The sequence below is a fragment of the Marmota monax genome, unplaced genomic scaffold (assembly GCF_021218885.2).
Source record: "Marmota monax isolate L192 unplaced genomic scaffold, Marmota_monax_Labrador192_F-V1.1 WCK01_AAM20220418_F8-fsc00017, whole genome shotgun sequence".
Classification (NCBI taxonomy): domain Eukaryota; kingdom Metazoa; phylum Chordata; class Mammalia; order Rodentia; family Sciuridae; genus Marmota; species Marmota monax.
In genome coordinates, this window is record NW_026695241.1 from 7,825,461 (window position 1) to 7,847,948 (window position 22,488).

The 22,488-nt window shown below is 37.3% G+C and overlaps 1 protein-coding gene across 11 annotated transcripts in view; it reads right to left on the minus strand.

Annotated features, from left to right (window-relative positions):
* Nucleotides 1-275: 275 nt before the first annotated feature.
* The window catches only part of Zc3h14 (zinc finger CCCH-type containing 14), a 49,739-nt gene continuing 27,526 nt past the window's right edge, over nucleotides 276-22,488 (minus strand). For 3 of the 11 annotated variants that reach the window (XM_058577797.1, XM_046440701.2, XM_046440703.2), the window contains 8 exons: nucleotides 12,473-12,547; nucleotides 7,783-7,942; nucleotides 6,797-7,029; nucleotides 3,282-3,402; nucleotides 2,303-2,439; nucleotides 1,823-1,914; nucleotides 923-1,029; nucleotides 276-403 (listed from right to left, as the gene is read on the minus strand). In XM_058577797.1, coding sequence (XP_058433780.1) covers nucleotides 397-403; nucleotides 923-1,029; nucleotides 1,823-1,914; nucleotides 2,303-2,439; nucleotides 3,282-3,402; nucleotides 6,797-7,029; nucleotides 7,783-7,942; nucleotides 12,473-12,547 — 932 coding nt within the window. In that variant the 3' untranslated portion in view covers nucleotides 276-396. The remainder of the gene's footprint in view (nucleotides 404-922; nucleotides 1,030-1,822; nucleotides 1,915-2,302; nucleotides 2,440-3,281; nucleotides 3,403-6,796; nucleotides 7,030-7,782; nucleotides 7,943-12,472; nucleotides 12,548-22,488) is intronic. The other 8 variants (XM_058577800.1, XM_046440704.2, XM_046440702.2 and 5 more) reach the window with 7 other exon arrangements.

Sequence of the window (22,488 nt, forward strand, 5' to 3'; positions counted from 1 at the left end):
CATCTTTGGGAAGAGTGAAAGCAATTCTGCTTTCAAAATAACAGCACTCCTCAGTACAGCCAGTGGTCCTAAACTGAAAGAACCATCACTAACAATGATGGCATGTGCTGAGACTGAAGCAGCAGTGTACAAACATGCCTCAAATGTTTTAATAGAATTTAGCTTTTCCTTAAACTGTCTTTTCATAATCAAAACAACAACAAAACACCCAATGTTAAAACTACTTAATAAACTTACAAACTTGAAAAATTAGACACTTCAGATAGACAATAAACTTCATGTTATGAAAGCAATATATTCCAAGTTTCAAAGATTCGACAAATTCTGTAGAATTATCTTTCATCAGTAGATGGAACCTTTCAAACTGCATGATCTTCCACCAGATAGGACTGGGCGTCATTCACTAAATAAACAAAAACCAAAAAAACACTTTTAATAAACTGCTTTGTACCCAGATGTATCATTCAGCCAGCTAAGGAGTTTCTTTGGACAAGGAATATTGGTCATGCAGTTACATCAGACTTTGTTTAAGAAAAAAAAAAAGTCAATTTTATAAAACAAAATATGTAACTCAAATATAGGCCACAATAAATTATGTTCAAACTTCCTTTTTATAGTTTACAATTGCTAATGTCTAAGAAAATGATTTGAGATTCATAAGTACTACATACACACATAGCATAGTTTATGATCAGAATTCAAAGAAATCTGATGTGTAGGATAAAAATAAGTAATCACAAGATAAAATAAAATTTGGTCCATAGTAAATCATTTTGCTAAAGGGTCCCTGGTACAGTTAAACAAGAAAAAGAAAAGAGTGATAGTTCAATTTCTCCCAGGTTTCTGGATTTATACATTAAATAAGCTACATACTAGAAAAATATTTGAAAATGACATCAAAAGAATTAATTTTCATCTTTACCTGGTTTGAGGTCGAATCCATTTCAAGGCATGTCTTGGTGGTACAGTAATGGTGGGATGATAGAATGTACAGTCTGGTCTTGTACACTGAGTGTTAAATCTACAGTGCTACATAGAAACAACAGCATGAATAAAACAGCAGCATTCAATAACATGCATAAAATTAAACACAACTTGAGAGTAACCAGCCCACCCCTAACCATTAATGGAGTAAGATACCTGGCAACCCTTGATGAATGAACCTTTCCCTGGGATGCAAAATCCTAATCAAAGAATCACAGCAAGTAGAATTTCAAACCTTAGCATACCATACAGACTTCTAATCAATATAGTATTTATCCCTCCATAAACTGCCTAACATCCCTCATCAAAGCTTTTGTGAGTTTGTGATGAGGCCTTACATATTCTGGTTAAGCATTCTACCACTAAGCTATGTCCCCTACCCTGAAAGCCTTTCAAATAACAATCTTCAGGCTGGTATTTCAGAGATATTCACTCTGAGCAGCCAGCTACTGATACATCAACAATCTTTAGCACACAAAACCATCAGTTCAAGTAAAGCAATAATTCTGAACTTCATTATCTCAGTTTGTTATGAGGTTAAAAAAACAAAAAAATCCCAAATGCTCAGGGGCAGGAAAAAACGGAAAATATGGCAAGCAAAGCTGACCCCTATCCTCTCAGAGCTCAAAATAACTAACATGAAAGAGGTTCAGACCACTTAACATGAAGAGCCACAGAGCTCAGCAACAACCAAGAACCAACTTAAAACAGTTCTTGAAGACAATAAAGTCAACTGACAAAAATGATATAACACTGGGAAGGACAAAGAGAGGAAGAGATGCAATTTCTTAGTGATCTTCCACACTAAAATGATTTTGGGGAAAATACAAGTTCTTACTTTTGGATGGTAGAAGGGACATTCCATTTTCTTACATGCTGGGAAGTAACGGCAGAGCTGACTACTAGAAGATGGTGTTGGTGTTGTAACTGCTGACAAATGTAAGAATAAAGAATATCACATTTGACAAAATAATTTTATTGCAATCTAATGATTCCTTTTTAGTTGTCAACGGACCTTTATTTATTTATATGCAGTGCTGAGAATCAAACCCAGTGCGTCATGTTAGCAAGCACTCTGCCACTGAGCCACAATACCAGCCCTAATGATGATTTTAATGGAGGTGCAAACCACTTAAATTAGTATGCTAAGTTTTATGTGTTCACTAGTCAAGATAAAATACTTCAGAATTCTCTAGAATGGGCATACTAGCTCTGTAAGACTAGTATGATTAATTGACCATGTCAAAATTATTTCTAAATTTCTTTTTCTCATGCTTTCTTTTTTTTAACCTAAATGCAGTAGTATACAGTCACTAACCTGGTTTTGGAGGCAGTACTGGAATTCTTCTACTCATATGAGTAAAGGGACAATCTGGCTTAGTACACTTTGCGTCAAATTTACAATTTGGATGAACAAACAAACATTTTTCAGCAAATTTACAATTGGGGAAGGCTCTACAAAACAAAGCACATTATTCACAGTTAATATTCTCAATGCATTATTATTTTTTTGTAAAGTGGCTTCTTGTACTCCATCACTACTTGTTTTAAGAAATGCAGAAGTCAGAGGAAAAAATTCTCCCATTTTTAAATGAGGCTAAATATTATAATAGGATAAAACTATGTCCTTCAAAGCCCGGAGCAACACAAAAAGGTTTTCAAACAAAAGCCAAACCATCAGAAAAGGTAGATTTGTGTGTGTGTGTGTGTGTGAGAGAGTTAAGAGACATGATACTTTATCAGTAATGTCTATCATTTGTGAAATAAACTCAATACAGCAAGCACATCCTATGGGCCAGGTACTGTGCTACAGATTCATGGTCTCCTTATGTGTAACCACATTACTCCCACATCAAAATTTCATTACAGTAATTAAAATGTGGAAATACTCTATCCACGGGACAAGAGAAAAATTCTAAAAGCTATCTCACGAACCAGCTAGCTGGTCAAAGAAAACTAAATGAAGTTTAAAAATACTTTTCCATTACCATAACTAAATTTCTCCCCAAATCCCCAACAAAATTTTTGCCTGTGAACACAGTAATACTAACAGAGGCAGTTATGTACCTATCTCCTTAAGTACAAACATTTAAGGAACCCAGACATTTCAGTTATCTAATAGGTCCAAAGCAAAAGAAGCACCCCCCCCCAAAACACACCTGTATGCATGCAGCACAAGTAAGCTACTCTACCGAGGGCCACGGTACACATGACTGTATTTAGTTATGAAAATCAAACTTATCCACCAAAAACAACCCCACAGAACTGAAAACCAGCATCAGTTTTATGTTACTCACTTGCAAGGTGAAATCGGGTGATGGTATGCACATTCATCCCCATTTTTACAAGCAGGCCAGTACTTGCAGCGCTCCAAAAGCTTTTCTGGTTTTTGTACCACACTCAGTTCACTCATCTCAGCTACAAAGGGGAAAGAATTAAAAGTATCTCATTAATTATGAGCAATTCAGTACATGGTTCCTTTAATAAACTTCCGTTAAACCCCAGTCTTAAAATCTTAACATGTTAAGTTTACAATCCTATATAATACAGGAGCCCAAATCTGATTAACTATAGTATAAACAAAATTCCATAGGAAAAAAAAAAGATTACCAGGAAGGAGACTATAACTATACTCCTCTCATTGTAAAAACGAAAAGTGAACAGTGATTACATACCTAAGGCCCAAATTTTCATCAAAATCTCAGTATCATTTGAATTAAATATAAAAGACATGGGAGGATGTCAAGTTGGGAGCTAATAAAATTAAATGGAAACCAAAAACATAAGGTGATAAGGAAATATAAACAAAATTTCATATTCCAGCAAGATTCTGAGTGCTCAAATGTGTTCCCATTTGATGAGGTATATTCATTAAGTCTGGGTGCTAAAATCACAGCACTGTCTAAAAAGAGGAAAACAGCTTTATTTAAAATGTTTCAGAAATGTCATTGTCTATAGGGGCTGGGCAAGTCATCTCTCAGAGAAAATATGGCTGAGTATAGAATGATAATTGGCAGAAAGAGAGAGGGGAAGAACAGCAACCTGGAATGATCTCACTGCCTCTCCACTAATTCATGTCCAATTAGGTCAATTCCTATGGCACAGGAGAGGGGACCTGTGTTGCCAGATATTTATCCTCCCATTTCAGTTTTTTTTTTTAATGCCTTTTTTTAAAAATGCTTACAACTAATTTACATTTAGAACACTGAATAAAACAATTCAAATTATACCTAAAGGCCATTATCAGCTGCTCGATTCTGGCCTAACATAACAGCCAAAAAAATAGCATCATGGTGTTACATGTTATGTGTTCATATTTGTGTTTATGAAAGTAAATTATCACTGCAGCTGTATTCCTCCAGTCCTCTTGCCTGAGGTCAGGCAGGTCAAATCTAGCTCTGCACCTTAAGAGCTCAGCTAGACATACTGGGTGTTATCTACCGTCACTGTACTTGAGTTTCCTTATCTATACAAAGAGAAAATGTCTTCCTTAGAATCTGATGGTTATATGGAAAGAAGAATGCAAAAGAGGCAACCACTTATAACCTAATTTACTGATCCTAGGACACAACTTTTGTCCTCCTTACAGAACATGGAACTTGAATCCAATCACATAGCCCAGACAGGAGCATCATTAAACAGCTATTATGACCACGCCTAATACATAAACTTTCTATTCTACTTTTAAAATAGTAGGGGCAGGCTTGAGTTGTAGCTCAGTGGTAGAGAGCTTGCCTAGCATGTGTGAGGCACTGGGTTCAATCCTCAGCACCACATAAAAATAAATATAATATCGTGTTCATCTACAACTAAAAATATATATATATATAAAAAAAAAAAAGTAGGGACTTGGGATGTAACTCCGTGACAGAGCATTTACCTAGCAAGAGCAAGGCAAGCCCAGCATCACAAAATAAAGAAAATTGGTAAAGTCATTTATTTTAAATTCAGCTTTAGATCTAAGATCTAAAGAATACCTCAGAGCCTGGGAAGAGGAATTTCCTAATTTTTAAACTTCTGTTTTTATTCTTGAGGAGAAAACATGTCCTGCCCTCCTCCTAAACAACACATTTGTGGCATACACACGAGGACCCAGGGCAAATGAAAATTAATTATCAAAAAGCAGCATGGCTGGGAAAAGGACTGAAATAGCAAAATACTTAACAATATTAAGGAAATGAAACACTTTTTACAAGGAAAATTTCTCTGATGAAAACCCTAAGCAACAGACACAAAAGTCATGCCTCTGGTTTTCCTCAACTGACATTTATTTCATAAGTTATTACAACTCTTCATATTTAAGTTTTAAGAGACAAATTTACTTTTTATTGAAAGCTACAAAATCTATGCTGCCAGAAAATGATGGCCAGTAGGGTGGCACTCTGTAATACCACTAAAAAGCAGAACTTCAAAACTCCCTTCTTCGAGGCAGATACTCCTTGTGACAGCTCTTCAGGAATCTCTCATGCCACACTCATGTCCTTGTTACTACAAAGCTTTCCTCAGGCAGGAGCAAATCACTGCAAACCCTAACCACAGCACTGGGAAAGGAAGCTCACCACTCATCCCAGCTGTGTCCACCACGGCCACGGCACCTGTGTAACCTAGGCAAGAATTGTCACTAACATATTATTCATCGTGTCACTGCTACTGTACATACCAACTCAGCCTAACATGAACACCCACATTAGAATGAAATTAGATCCTGACAAAAAATATTAGTCTATCAAATTGAAACACAGGGAAAAAAAATTTAAAAACAGATACATAAGAGTAGTTTAAAAAAAAAAAAACAGAACTTCCTCTATTTTAGACAAAACACACAAGTCAAGAAAGCTATACTACCTGACTATTGCAGTTCATCCCTGGTAACTATTTTTAAATTTTCCCTGTTAACAGGGTCATAATTTTCAACTCCTTCCACAAACCAAAATAATGACACCTATATCACTGGCTCACAAAAGGAAAAGCACTCCAAGATAACAGTATTATCTCACTAACTCATCATCTCCCTCAACAGTATACTTTAAGCAATTGGCAAAATATTCAATACATTTTTATATCTCTGGCAATAAGAGGGGTACTTGGGGAAAATTTTTTAAATTACTGTTTTTCTTTGAATCTGTTCATTTTTAAGATTTAAGAATTCTCTCTCCTGCCAATGAAAGATGTTTCTAAAAATTCCCTATCATGAATGAAAAAGGAGCAGTGGTACTATAGTTCCTTCCACTGGTATCCGGGGGGACAAGAAAAGTTGGTGATAAAAAAACATCTGCCTGCCTAAATGCATAGCACTACCTGAAGCAGTCTCATGTAACTTCTGTTAAATATTATGCTTCAATATTCAATCCTAAGATGTATCCTGATAGATAAGGTGAAAAACTCTTTAAGAAATTTTACAGAGGTGGAAAGAGCATCAAAAATCCAAATTCACTTTTCTCTCAAGTTAATTGATAAAAGATTACTGCTGGTATCATGAAAGAGTGACAGCAGTTTCTAAAGGGAGGGGAAAAAAAATAAAGTAGCCAAGGCATCAAGATGATGGTTCATTCTTCAACAAGCATAGTTATGTGGCAATTTAGATTTCATCACCAAACTCCATTTAAGTGTGGATAACAGCCCCGCTATGAAACACAGGAGAAAACGTCTGAGATATAACAGATGGTTTTGTCTGAAAGAAGAAAAGGCCATTACTGAATATAAATAAAAGCCAGGCCTCCAACCAATATTTATTTAAGGTAAAAGAAAGAAGTCAAGGATTCCCTTTACAAGTCAGCACCCTGAGAAGGGAAAATCTGAGCTCTCAACACACCGTAGGAAAAGCTACCATCTGGGTCACCAAGCTGCCTGCTCATCAACTGCAACTGCTGTGGGTGGAGGAGACCTTTGAGTCCCTTGTTTGAGGCTGCAGTTTGGTTTACGGGTTTCATTCCTTCAAAGCACATGTCCTCCTCTTGATCTGACATGTATCCTGGGGGGCTGGGGACACCATCCAGCGTCACTATAAACTTGGGACTTGCAGGTTTATCTGGTTGTACAAGATCTCTGCCAGACAGATAAAAAATACCATAGAATTAGGGAAACAAACACAAAACGCTGAGCTCCTAAAGTGCTCTTCAGCAGAACTATTACTCCCTTGCTTGGTGTTTGGTTCAGTAAAAAAAGACTTGCTAAGATTCCAAGTACAGCATTAGAGGATTCCTGATAACACAAGGTGGCCATGCCTAGTCACTGCAGCATCACCAGTGACCTAACTTGTGCTTACTAAAGACAATCTCCCCTCAACACTGACTCCACTGTCCACCTGATCCTCCCTAGGTTAACGTGGAAAAAAAAAACCAAAAAATTAACACAGATGCCCAGATCACAATGGCCAGCAGTTTTATGTCTATACTAATTTTATTATCTGTACTTTTCTTCCTTTATAGAATACTTGAACCATTTTCTAAGGGAAGAATCTCTCAAACTCAATCTACAAACTGTTTTTAGAAAAATGTCCTGATTCTGGTTACCTGGCTTTTAAAATTTCATTTTGTGCATGTGCATAAAGAAAAAAACTCTTACTGAGCTAAATTATATGCTAAGTTTTATTTGTAGATCAATGGATTTCTGAATAAGAAAGATGAACTGGAATTGTTGAAAACTGCATTCAGGTAACTATTCATGGCCTAGCTACTGAATCAATAAAAGCACCCACTGCTGGAAACTGGGGCAGGGAGGAGGGAAGCTGGGAACTACTGGTAGACCTGCACTATCTAATCACACAAATTAGCTACACAAGAAAAAGAAACCATCTACCGTGTCTGCATAAGGTGTCCTGAAAGTACCCGAAGGGTATCTGCAGTCTTCATCCCCGACTCTTGGTTTGGTGCCACTACTATTTCCTCAGACAGCTTTGGCTTCTTCAGAATAAATGATCTTGTGTCTGCATGGACCATGGATTCCATGTCATAGTAATCTGAGCCAAAAAAATTGGCCATAAATGTTTACTTTTGAATACACCTTTTATTCCCAACATCACACATGTGAGAAGAATGTCAATCTTTTATAAATTACAGTTACTTTCAAAGGAAAATCACAACTGGTTCTTCTCAGGAAAAGTGTTGTAATTCTATCCCAAACATCTTTTCAAAGAACTCAAGTAGTCCCTTCCTCATATGGCACATTACACATGACTTGAATGAACACTCCCTGCCTACAACAGAGAAAGGTTCTCCTGAGATTCATTTAAAAGGATATTATCAACCACTAAAAGCAGAACAGTTTTTTCTAAAGACATGGAGAATTATAGATGCCTAGAATCATGATACACATGTTGAACTACTTTTCTAAAATCTATTTTGCTCATTCTACACAGTAGTCCTTACAGAGAAGAACAAAACCTGCTAAAAATAATTCATGTGGCTTATTTTCTACCTGATTGTAGATAGAGGACTACTTTGAAAGGGAATTATCACAAATGGGCATTACACTGACGTTCAATGCAAATAACCACAAGCTCGTATCATCTACAATATGCTTGAGACTGACTATAATATATGAGACCTACAGCCCAGAATGGATATGGCTGACCTATCAGTATGCCACCAACTAAATTTAATATTTTTTAATAACAGGGACCAAAATTCACAGGATATTCACTCCTGAACAAATAATTACTACACAGCTGAGAGTACTATGCCAGATACACAAAGAAAAGGGGGGGAAAATAGACATATACACAATTCCAGAACAGCACGACCTCAAAGGGATACAAACAAGTGTTGGGAAAATACAAAGCAACCTGCTCAAACTGAAGAATCAAGGAAAAGCTTGCCAAGGATGAAGAGTTGAGTGAGTATTAAAGGAATGAGTGCCAGAGAGCAAAGAAAGCACTTCATGCAAAGAAAAGCACATGTGGCAAAACAAGGGAGTTAACAAGGTCTATGAGAAAAAGGAGAAACGTGGAGTGGCTGCACAGGTTGTGTGCAGAAGGCTGAGCAGATGAGTGGCAAGAATACAATGAAGGACGTTTTATGTCTCAATTCTTTGGATTCTGGTCTGGAAGTAATGAGAAATGAACAGATTTCTAGAGAAGTGACATGACCAAGTTGGTTTTTAGAAAAACAGTGTTACAGAAGGACATGAGTTCTGAGATTCTTCAACCCTCTGTCCCTATAACATATCTGAGAGGGGGAGAAGACACACTCCACACCCCATCAGCACCAGGATGTCCCAAGAGCTGCCATTCGAACCACCTTATCAGGAAGGGACACCCCTGCTCTCCCCAGCAAGAGTAGAAAAGATGGCAAAGGGGAACAAGATGGTTAAGAGAAAGAGAGAAAGATGAGATGGGAAATACAGGAAAAAGAGAAGATTTAAAAGGTAATGTAAATTTCAATTTTAGACATATTTAGCCTCAAGTCTTTGTGGAATTCTTAGATGTTTAGGAAGAAAACAGATTTGACCCTCAAGATGAGGAGAGATAGATGCAGAGATTAATTCAGTGCTGCCACCTCATTGAATCCTCCTAGGAAGCCTGAAAAACAGTATTTTTTTCCATATTATTGATGACCAATTCATAGCCCCCAGTTCTTTAACTGCCAACCGAGATTTCCTGACTGGCAAAGGCAAAGCCCAGAAGTTGATCTGCTGCAGCATTCCTTCCTCCCCCTGTATTAAGAGAAAGTAGTTCCACTAGTTCACACCTGGTGAGAAACACAAAACCGAGATTAAAATAACGCTGAGGAGCTAGGTGTAGTGGCACACACTTAATCCCAGCTACTCAGAAGCCTGAGGCAGAAGGATTACAAGTTCAAAGACAGCCTGGGAAATTTAGCAAGACCCTGCCTCAAAATAAAAAGGGCTGGGATAAAGCTTAATGGTAGAGCATCCCGGGGTTATTGCTCCAGTACTGCCCCCCGCCCCCCGCAACACAAAAAAATTTAGCTCAGGGATATGGATAAGAGGTTACCTTCTGAGGAGCAGTGGAGAAGAGAAGCTGTTAGAGAATAGGAATAGCAAATAGAGCAGAGTCCTGGAAGCCAAAGGATCAAAACTCGAAGAAAACATGGAAAGCAAGCGTCATGTGCCTCAGAGCTTAGGGAAGTGTGTGTCGAAACCACAGCTTCCCATATACACCAGCCACCAGGTCACCTCTGTAAGCTTCCCATCAGCAGCCTGGGTCACAAGCAGATGAGAGTGGGAGATGTCTTCTGGTAGACAGAGCAAGCTGACCCTGCATTACTTTTGTTCCCTCCTGAAGCCCCATGAAACTGTCAATAAAGATTAGTTTTAAAAATCTGTGGTGCCTCACATACATGCCACAAGTGCTCTACCACTGAGTACCCACCACCCAGCCCAAGTGGTAAACAACAAAGCATATACCTACAAAGAAAGTAATTATAAAAGGAGACAAAACTACATTTTGAAAGTATAAAACAGATGAGGAGGCATTAATAACAGAATTGCAAAAACTGAATTCTAAGCCAAAACAATGCAATCCTATTTAGATCATGAGATTCTCCAAAAGCCCAGGAAATGTCAGCAAAGGGGAAGGACATAAGAGGGGTATGCTGCTCAAGGGTCCACTTCAGAAGCAATCAGTCTTTCCTAAACACTAGTTCTACTGATTTGATTTGTTTGACCCTCACCACACCTACCCCTACCTCTCCAGTGAAGACCTTCTGAATGATGTGGAGATGTGCTGCAGAGGCCTAGGGATGAAAGAGTATGGTCTTTGACAGCACATTCCACAACAAAACAACCTAAATATTTATTATGAAAATTTGTTTAAAAGGTAGTAGATTTTCAAATAACCTTTAATCATTTCATACATTAAACCAAAAACAGTGGAATTTTAGGCTTGTGAGAAGGTAAATACAGAGAATCCCTGCATCAAGGGATGCCAAGCCATACTGAAAGAAGTCCACACTGAAATGGGGAGGTATGTTAGGTAAACATTGCATAATAATTAATGCTGAGGAACCCACCATGCAGCCCTCTTTGGAAAAGCTAACCACCCTGAGAAGAAAGGCCTAAAGGCACTCCAAAACTAGACAGGAAAGACAAATAACTCCCAATAACAGGACCTACATTCAAATATGAAGTCAAGAGCCCCCACGCCCAAACCCATGAACCAAATATCAATCCACTTTGAATGCCTCACTCAGTAAGAGACAACTAAGGATCCCCACAGGGAAAGCCTCTACCATGAAACAGTCAAAACAAGCAACTTGAAAACAAGACCAAGGAAGAAAAAATCCAAAGAATTGTGAGAAACCTTCAGCATTCTCAGATAAAAAGTATTACAAACATGAAACAAAATTGGTATGTTCAAAAAATTTTTTTAAAAGTAGAATATGCAAAAACTGAAGATTTCTCAGGGATAAAAAGGATAGGAACTTAAGGACTATAGTCATTCATGAGCCACACAATAACTACTTGATACTTCAAACTTTATGTGCACTTGCAGGTTTTAAAAAAAAAAAAAAGAATGCACAAAAGCCGATGAAGTGAGTCTAGCGTATACAGATCTTGATTGTCAAACTTCTGGGGAGAAAAATTACTATGTCTAAAGCAGGATGGAATGCTGGAAGATGAGAGGGTAAAATAAAGACTGGACAGCATCTCAACACTTCATAGGCAAAAGCAAAAAGCTAGAGGAAAGGCAGAGACAAGCTGGAGGAAGATGGTGACATGGTCATGCTCATCAGATGGGTAGGATCTGGCACCTGCATGAAGGTGAATCCGTAGAGAAGGAAAGGGTATCTGTCTGGGATAGAGAGCTGCAGAAGGGTAAGGGAATACAGACACTGTATTTCTGTACTGTAGGGTGAAGAAAATTCAGAAAGGGGTTGAAAGGGAAGGAGTCCAAGGACCAGAACTTCTAACAAAGAGCAGACTTTGGGTAAACAGAAGAAAGGAGGAAAATAGATTTCAGGTATCCCATGGTCCCCTGAATTTATTAGGCACTGAATGTGCCAGGTGGAAGGGGTTGGGCACTGAGGAAACAACTAAAGCACTCACCCCAGTCCTGAATTTCCCCGTGGTATGTATGTCTGGGGTGAGTGAGACAAACAATTATATGACAGTGGTTTTAAAACATGTTCTATATGTGGCCTTGGCAATAAGATTCTCAAGTGAAGTCAAAGTGAGGATAAGACTAGTGGATAAAGTACAGGATTCTAAAGCTCATCAGGGTAGTGGAAAAGGGGGTTAACAAGGAAGAGCAAGTTAGAGAACCTGAGTTGTCCCTGACAGCAAGAGAATGAACAGCCAGGATTCAAGGAGGAATGGCAGGAAAAAGGTTTTGAATGAGGTAAAAAATAAAAACACCATACAATATGAGGAAAATGCAGATCTTATCTCCAAGCCCTAAAATATTTCCACAGATCTAAGTGTAACATCTTAGGGCAGGATCTAAGAAATACAAGACACAATGAATGAGGGGTAAGGAATGGCAATGGCAACAGAAAACTACTAATTACAGTGAAAATTTATTACCAACCTTGACTGATCTGCAGTGTTTCTGCCATTACTGGGTCAATTTGCAGTCGGGATAATAATTGCCTCTGTTGAGTTCCTAGAATATAAATTTTAAAACTTCACTAAACTTAAAATACAAATACCAGCATTTGTTTCCTAGAAATTAATCTTTCTGAGTTCTTAATTAAAAGTCAACAAAGCTTTGACAATACACTTTGATAATATTTATAGACCACAGGCATATCCCTGTATAAGAAAAAGCTGTACTCAAGATTAAACCAAAAACAGCAAGGACACTCCTGGTTCTCCATCTGAAAAGCCAGTTTTCTTGGGCTGGAAGTAAAACCTGTGAGAGAAGAACTGAGTTAGAGTCAGAGGAAAGTCAGAGGGCCTCAAGAGACTGGCCATGGTCAACTGTATCATAAACACAGCAAACCCAGATTCTCCCTTTGTCACCTGGGGTCTCACCAATACTGCTCACTTCCCCCATACTGATCCTCTGATCTTTGATGATTAAGACAGTGAAATGTGAAAAAGACAGAATTATCTTGTCCAAAAAAGGTGCTTCAACAGAGAACAGATAAAGAAAATGTGGTATATACAATGGAACATTACTGAGCCCTAAAGAAGAACGAAATTATGGCATTTTGTCAGTAAGTGGATGGAACTGGAGACTATTATGCTAAGTGAAATAAGCCAGTCCCAAAAAACCAAAGGCTGAATGTTCTCTCTGATATGTGGTTGCTAACACACAATGGGGAGGAGGGTGGGGTGTAGAGTAGAAGTTCACTGGATTATACAATGGGGAATGAAGGGAAGGTGGAAATAGGAAAAGACAGAACATAACTTTCCCATGTTCATATGTGAACATATGACCAATGAAACTCCACATCATTTACAACCACAAAAATGGGATCCTAATTAGAATAAATTCTACTCCATGTATGTGTATCTACTGTATATCTAAAAAGAACAAATAAAAAATGAAAACAAAATTCTCAAAAGTAAACTATGGGCCTTGATGAATACAGAAAGAGCAACAAACAAGTACAACACTCAGAAGCATCCAGGCCCTTACATGGGCAAACATGAAGGTGGTCAGAACACCGCTAAAGAGGTTTCAGTTGAATCAGATATATGATGTTGGTCCACAGGATTGTACTGCCCAGTGACAGCTGCAACTATCTTAGTTTGTAGAAACCTATTTGCATGACAATAAAATCACCTAGTGACACATTTCTGAGACTATTTCCTTTGTTAGGTGTTTGACTCTCCAACTGAAAAGGTGTTCAATTAAAGAGTGCTAATATGACTTCTTTTTTCCCCCAGAACTAGGACTGAACCCAGGGGCACTCTACCACTGAGCTACATCCCCAAGCAGTTTTGAGACAGGGCCTCACTAAGATGCAGAGGCTGGCCTTGAGAACCTGTGATCCTCCTGCCTCCCGAGTAGCTGAACATGCATCACCAAGATGATGGTTCATTATTAAAAGGTTCATATTAGTTCTTCATTTTAGATTTATAATATTAATTCATAATATTACTAATAGTCATACTACATACAAAATAGTCAAGAAATGACTATATCTTCATTAGCTGCATGAGAGGACTGACACTTCTCTGTATCCTCTCGTCCCAATGCTTAACAATATTACATACCTAACTTGCTAATTTCGTACAGAAGTGTTACATTTAAAATAAAAAGTGTTACATACTACAGTGGACCTATTATGTGTTGTTTCCCAAGGACAGGCTTTGCTTTATCACTGCAAATATATAAGTGGACCATCTCTCATCAAGTACCACATTTCATTAGATTAAAAAAAAAATTAAAAACACTCAATTTGATATTTCATTTGTTATTTCCTAATAAAACAAAGTTACATTACACTACTCTTCAGTGGTGTGCCCCAAAAAAAGGGATGAATTCCTTTCAAAATTATCGTGGCAAATACACAAATTCTGAGAAACGGACCTGAAACCCAGAGGTCATTTGGTCAAATTGTATTCCTACGGGACACCTAAAAAACTGACATGTGACAGGTTACAGAAAAAAAATGTTCTTAGAACCCAAATACCAGATTCAAATACCATAACAGGTCTCTTTAACGTAACTGTAGATAATAATTATAAATTTTAAAATAATTTCACACAGATACTTGAAACAGGACCATTCTCTCACTTTTAAAGATTTGCTTCGTCTCTATGCTCATCTTTATATCATTTGACAGAGCTCCACTAAAAATAGGTGGAATTCTAAAAATTCTAGGTTTCTAAGTTAAATCATGTAGTCAAAAAAATTTGACTTTTCTATATCTTACTGCCTCCAAGTCAGAGTTACAGTCAAGATGTATGGGAAGATAAAGATCAAACGATGAGTACCTAGAAGATACCAGAGTTTACCTTTCTCAATATTTCTAAGGAAGCCAATTATTTTTACATCAGTAGCCCTTGACTGTGATTCAAAATCTATTTCCTCTTGAAAATCTTCCAACTGTCTGTTGCATTCAGATGTCGATGCTGAATATTCATTCATTTTAACCTCCAAAGATAATATCTTTGCTTCGTTCTGAGACACTCTAACACTGAGATCAAAAAGATTTGCTTCCACCGTCAAAATTGCTGCTTTCATTCCTTTAATTTCATTGATATCAGTTGATATTTTCCTTAGAAGTTGGGAAATATTGTCTAGCTCATTTTGTGAACAAGAAGAACTTGTTACAGAACCTAAATCTACTGGCTCTGGTGAGAGGAAAATCGGTAGAGATGGTGATGGAAACCTCGAAGACATTCTCATAAAATTATCTCTAAATATCTGTTAATTTTTCCTTCACAGCCCATTAAATTGTCTTATCAAAAGTAAAAGCAGTGATCAATGATGTTACCTCAATAAGTATTAAGAGTGAGTAACATTTTAAGACCTGTAACTGAAAAATCAAGGTTGTACATTTCTAGAGTCAGAACTTAAATCTGAAAAACTAAACACACCAGACCAATTTTCTCTTGGCTACAACTAAGAAACCCTAATACATAGCCAGCTATAACTTCTAAGTCCTACTTATAGGTCCTCTCCAAATAAACCCTATTATTACATACAAATCATACTGGTTTCTGATTGGTTGAAGAGAGACATGTGTCAGCAAAAAGAATTTCCTATTATTTACTTCATATTATGGGAACACTGAGGAGCTACGCCTTAAATTAAGCAATATAACAACAGCAGGTGCTTTATATCTGAATATGTTATGAATTTAATGTACTTTTTCCCTTTTGTCCATTAAACCATAATTTTCAAACTTGTATTACTCTTTCACCTCAGCTTCCCAAGTGAACAGGATTGTAGACATGTGCCACCATGCCTAGCCGTGGCTATTTGTGTATTTTATTTTACCTTAAATTTCATTTCCCCTTGAAAACAGTATAAATAGCACTGCACTGGCATTATCTTTGCAGAATATGAGTAGGGAAGGTGAGTAGACTCATAATCACACACAAAATCTCTATAAAAATTACATATGGAAAAATGGACTTCAACTGCACTTAAGGTGTGGAATTAAGGATAGGCTTGATTTGACACTAGATCATTATTAGATGTGTGATTTTCAGGTATTTTCTCCCATTCTCTGAGTTGTCTTTTCATTTTTTTGATGGTATTCTTTGAAACACAAGGTTTTAACTTTGATGAAATTCATCTATTTGTTGCTGTGCTTTTAGTATCATATCTAAGAAACTAATTATTTAAAAGATAAAAAAATAAATTAAAAAAAAACGAATCCTTAATCCAAGATCATACAGATTTACAACTATTTTCTTCTAAGAGTTTTATAGATTTATAGCTCTTCAATGTGGGTTCTTTGATCAATTTTTAGTTAAGTTTTATACATTATATTTGGTAAGGGCTCAACTTCATTCTTTTGTGTGTGGATATCCAGCTGTTCCAGCACTAATCGTTTAAAAAAAAAACAAAATACTCTTTTTCCACTACTGAACTGTCTGAGTGCCCTTGCCAAAAAACAATCATAAATGTATGAGCTCATTTCCAGACTCTCAATACTGTTTCATTGGCCTACATGTTTAACATTATGACAGGACAACAGAGTCTGAATTACTATAGCTTTGAGTATCAAGTTTTGAAACTGAGAAACATTAACCCCTCCCAAAATTATTATTTTTCAATAGTTGTGGCTATTCTAGGTACACTTTTCTTCCCATATCAATTTTAGGATCAGTTTGCCAAATTCTACCAAAAGGCCAGCTAGTATTTCAACAGAGATTAAGTTGAACTTGTTGATCAACTTGGGGACTACTGCCATCTTCACAGTATTAAAGTTTTCAGGTCCATTAACATCAAAAATCTTTCCATGGCTTTAGTTTGAGAAAAGTTGTTTTCATTTTGGTTTACTCCCCAGTCAAAAAATAAGCTGTACAAACTCAAAGCATACCAAGTATGTAGACATTATTACAACCTCTTCATAAGAGGCTTTTTTTGGGGGGGTTGTTTTTTGTTTTGGTATTACGGACTGAACCCAGGGGTACTCAACCTCTGAGCCACATTCCCAACCCTTTTTATTTTTCATTTTAAGATAAGGTCTCTCTATATTGCTGAGGCTAGCCTTGAACTTCTGATCCTTCTGCCTCAGTCTCCTGGGTTGCTGGGATTAAAAGTGTACACCACCGTACCTGGCTCAAAAAAAGACTTCTTAAAGAACTGCAGCCTTGGGGCTGGGGCTCAGCGGTTGACTACTCACCTAGCATATGGGAGGCGCTGAGTTTGATCCTCAGCAAAACATAAAAATAAATAAAGATATTGTGTCCAACTACAACTAAAAAAATATTAAAAAAAAAAAAACTGCAGCCTTTCGTTTCCCAAATAGCTCATTCACAATAACTGAACAAAGAAAAGGCTAACTGCTGAAATTTATACCTTTATTTCTTCATTTTACGAATCATAAATCTCACTCTTCAAAATTTAATTTAGGCAGAAAATAATGTGCAAAATTGACATGGTTTTAGATTCATATAGATTTTTTTTTAAGAGGACCAGCTGTCAGACAACATCTACAGTCAACATTAAGAGCAGCACTTGCTAACTAGTTTGTTCACTAGAGGGCAGCAAACAACGTCAATGAAAAAAGCAGGCAAGCAGTCCAATGGAGATAAATCACAAAGAAACAAAACCTAAATGAGAGCCCAGATGATACTTCCTCTATCACCCAGCCCAATTTTAGAATGCAAAATAAGGCTCTCACAAAGATTCTAATGTAAATAGCAGCAGAAAAAGTTTGTATATTTTAACATTTACTACTCACAATCATGAAGTAGATACAACTGTTAATTCCTATTCACAGGTTAGTAAACTGGGACACTGAAAGTTAAGGAGAGTTAGTAAGTTGCAGGGCCTGGATTAACACCCTAAACAGTCTGGGTCCTGAATTCATACTGATATTTACTATGATGTTACACATCTCTCCATGATACATCAAATGCAATACAATATCAGAGGACTCCATACGGTATAGTTCTGATTTTATATGTACATGTATGTATGTATACATTTAACATATAATTCCACTTGATACATCAAGGGTATACACATTCACATATATGAAAAATACCTACTAGATTATACTAACACACAGCAAACTTCTAAGTGTAGTGCTTAACTCAAAGAAAGTCATTGAGCAGAATGGAGGTTGGAAGGGGAATTTTTCTTGTTTGCTCTAATAAAAAAGCTTTACTAAGAATCTTTCATAGTGCTTCCGGTCCAAGATGAAATAGACAAATTTACACATCACCCAACTTATGATGCTTTAACTTCAGTTTTTCAATTTTACCATGGGATTGAAGCAATACACATCCAGCAGAGACCATACCTTGAATTTTGATCTCTCCTGGGATAGTGATATGTGGTAAGATATTCTCTTTGTGATGCTGGGCAGTGGCAGTAACCAGTACTGTACTCCACAGTCTGTTATATTCAATAAATTACATGAGCTATTCAGACTTCTAGTCTGCACTTGTGACTAAGGATATTTTCAACTTAAGATGGGTTTACGGGTACGTTATCTCATGAAAATCTATGTGTAATACTCATTTAGTCTCTCCTGGAGAGTTCATAAACATCAAGTAAAGAACTTACAAATGCCATAAATACAGCACTGGCTTCAAATTCACTAAAGTATAAAAAATTTTACATTAGAATATCCATTCTGGAAGCCGTGGTGCTCGCCTGTGATCCCAGTAGTTTGGCAGGCTGAGGCAGGAGGATCGCACGTTCAAAGCCAGCCTCAGCAATGGCAAGGCACTAAGCAATTCTGTGAGACCCTGTCTCTAAATAAAATACAAAATACAGCTGGGGATGTGGCTCAGTGGTTGAGTGTCCAAGAGTTCAATCCCAGTACCCTACAGCCCCAAAAAAGAAATATCTACATCTCTATCCTATCATTCTAAGATTTTTTTAAAACAATTTTTAGCATACAAACAACAGTTTATACATATAAACATTAAGTGTACACATTCTAAAATGACTTTACAAAAAACTGTATGGTAAAAAAAATATGGAGGTCACTGATGTAGATATGGACATTAGGGAGGGGATCGTAGAAGGTAAAATTTAACAAAGTCTGTAAAGTAGACAATCTATGGAGAAAATGCTAGCTACACAAGGCAGAGCACAGAAAGCCAAAAATGAGCACTCTGTAGGCATGAACCCCAAGAGCAGCAAAAAAAAAAAAAAAAAAAACACGTACACATACACACAAATATGGTAAAATATGACATTTTTGCCAGGGTGGTAGCACACACCTATGATCCCTGCAACTCCAGAAGCTAAGGCAAGAGGATCACAATTTCAAGGCCAACCTGGGCAACTTAGACCCTGTCTCAAAATAAAATTTTTTATAAGGATTGGGGGTTTCACTTGGTGGTGGAGGACCCCTATATTAAATCCCAACTACCACAACAAATTAATAAAACAAAATGGCATTTTCATGTTGATATATAAAAAGCTGATTCTGGATAAACATACATTATTAGAGGGATGGGACTCATTTGATGGTTAGAGTGCTTGGGTAGCATGTATGAGGTACAGTACTATGCCAAACACACAAACCAAACAAACCCTAAAAAACAAAATACCCTAAACTATGAACGGTTTTCATATATTCATTGGTAAAAAGATTGTGCAGAAGAATGAAGTTTTGGAAAAGTTAGGATAAGGACTGTGAAGATGGGGGACCAAGAAAGGCTCAGAGATGATATTTGGTTGAGATATATGGACCTGAAGAAAACATTCCAAGGAGAGGGTGAAAGCATATCAGAAATATTTTTTTCATGTATCCTTAAAGAGGCTTACTAAACACCTGCCCAACAGCAAGAACAGGGAGACGGAGAAGGAGAGGGTGGTAGGTGATGAGACCAGGGAGGATTTGAAATCACTTGGAATGTAATAAGGATCTATCAAAGGTACAGGACAGTGATACAATCTAATTAGTTTAAAAGAATTACTCTGTTGCTGTGAGGGTAGACTGAAAGAAGCAGGTTTGAAAGCACACACCTGTAGGAACACTATTCCAATAATCAAGGCAAGTCATTAATGGTGGCATCGACTTGCATAGCAGAGGTGAAGGGGATGAGTAGTGATGAATTAAGCATATTCCAAAGGTAGAGGCCAACAGGTAGGAAAAAGGATGGGGGAAGATAAAGGGAGAACACAGGGAGGGAGGGAGGAAAGAAGGAAGGAAAGAAAGAGGGAGGACAGCTCTCAGCTTGAAAAAAAGTACAAGTTTCTGGGCTGTGTACCTAGAAAGATAAAAGCTGCCATTAATTAAATGAGAAAGTCTGCATAAAAAAAAAAAAACTGGAGAAGAAAATTAGGTGAGTTTGACTATGTGCAGTGATATATATATATATATATATATATATATATATATATCCTTGCATTCCATGAAACAAAGATCAACAGAGAAATTAGAGCAATGAGCCACAACCACAAAGAATGTGAGGCAGAGCACAAGATTGAGTGGGATAGCCACAAATATTTAAAAGACAAACTAAAAATGTATTTAAAGAGAGTTCATTTCTTTAAAAAAAAAGAGTAAATTATCTGAGAAAATCCAGACTAACAGGAGTATTTCACAACAATTTATTCTCCCAGGAAATTCCTCCTTAACTCAAGCCCAATTGTAGCTCTTTTAAAACATAAGCCAGTCTGTAGAACTTAGCCCCATCATGACTACAGGTAGTCTTTGTACTGCCTTTTCTTAAACTGGGACCACTAAGTTCAGTAGAGTGACTGAACATGCAGTTGGCCTTCAAGATATTTTACAATGGTGCACAGGTGATAAAAATTCAGGAGAACTAGAATGTGCATTAGATGTATTAATTGCATTCTCAAGTTATGATATTTCTTAATTTACACTGGATTTATAGGGATAGAACCCCATGATAAATCAAGGGGCATCTGCAAAATATAAGTTAGCATTCAAGAGTGTAGAAGAGTATGACCATGTTTGATGATATACATCTGTGATCCTAGAGACTTGAGACTGCAAGTTTGTGGTCAGCCTGGCAAGATCCTGTCTCAAAATAAAAAATAAAAAAGGCCGGGTGCATTGGCACATGCCTGTACTCTCAGAAACTCAGGAGGCTGAGGCAGAAGGATTCCAAATTTGAAGCTGGCCACAGTAATTTAGTGAGGTTCTAAGCAATTTAACAAGATCCTATCATAAAATTTAAAAAGGGGGGTTGGGGGATGAGGATGTGGCTCAGTGGTAAAGTCCCTCTGGGTTTAATCCCTGGTGCGAAAAAAAAAAAAAAGGCTGGGATGTAGCTCAGTGGTAGAGCACTCTGAGTTTAATCTCCTGTAATGTGATGGGTAAGGGGAGAACAAGATCAAGTGAAAAACAGGAGAGGAAAAAAAAAAAAACATAAAACAGAAGATCCAGGTAGAAGCTTATCACCCAATAGAACTTTCAAAAAAAACAAACAATAAAAACAAAAAAAGTAAACATTTAAAAGAAATAATGCAAGACTTTTCTTCAGAGATTTTCAGAAGGACAATACATTCAACTTAGAATTCTACCAAATTGGGCATGGGGACACACATACATGTAATCCTAGCAATTGGGGAGGCTGAGGCAGGAGGATCCGAAGTTTAAGGTCAGCCTCAGCCACTTAAGTGAGGCCCTGCCTCAAAATAAAAAAGAAAAGGGCCAGATGCAGTGGTACACGCCTGTAATCCCACAAGTCAAAAGCCAGCTTCAGCAACATAGTAAAGACCATAAGCAACTTGATGAGACCCTGACTCAACACTGAAAAATTTTTAAATTGTCTGGGGATGTGGCTCAGTGGTTAAGCATCCCTGGGTTCAATCCCCAATATGAAACAACAACAACAACAACAACTACTACTCTGCACCAAGCCAAGGTATAAATCATACAGCAGAACCTTGTGTTTCTAAGCACTTAAAACCTTAAAACTTAACCTCCTGGTTACTAGAGAAGCTGAAGCAGGAGGACAGCAAGTTCAAGGCCAGCATGGGCAACTTAATGAGATTTTATCTCAAAATAAAAAATGGACTAGGGGTATAGCTATGGTAAAGCACTTCTGGGTTCAATTCCTAGTACTACCAAAAAAAAAAAAAAAGTTTCTTCATGATGAAAGTTTCTTAAGAAGCTTCCACAAAATGAAGGAACACAATGAGAAGACAGAAAGGGATGTAGGATATACAAGGAGTAAATGCTAGCATGATAGCCTTGGAAAAGGAGGAAAGATGCTCTACAAAGAAGGTGCCTAAGAAAAAAGGCAAGACCAAAGATTCAATAGCACAGAGTAATAGTCCAAAGGTGGAAAGGGGAAACCAAAAGCCATGAAAGAGAAGGATAGGGGGGGGGGGGGAAGGGGACCCTAGGAAATCTCAAAAGAACAAAAAGAAAAACTTAAAACATAAAATGTAAATTTGCCCTTGTAATAAATATTTATATAGTCTTAACTGGGAATGCAGCTTGCTGGTTTTCAACATTTAAAGTGAACCTACAA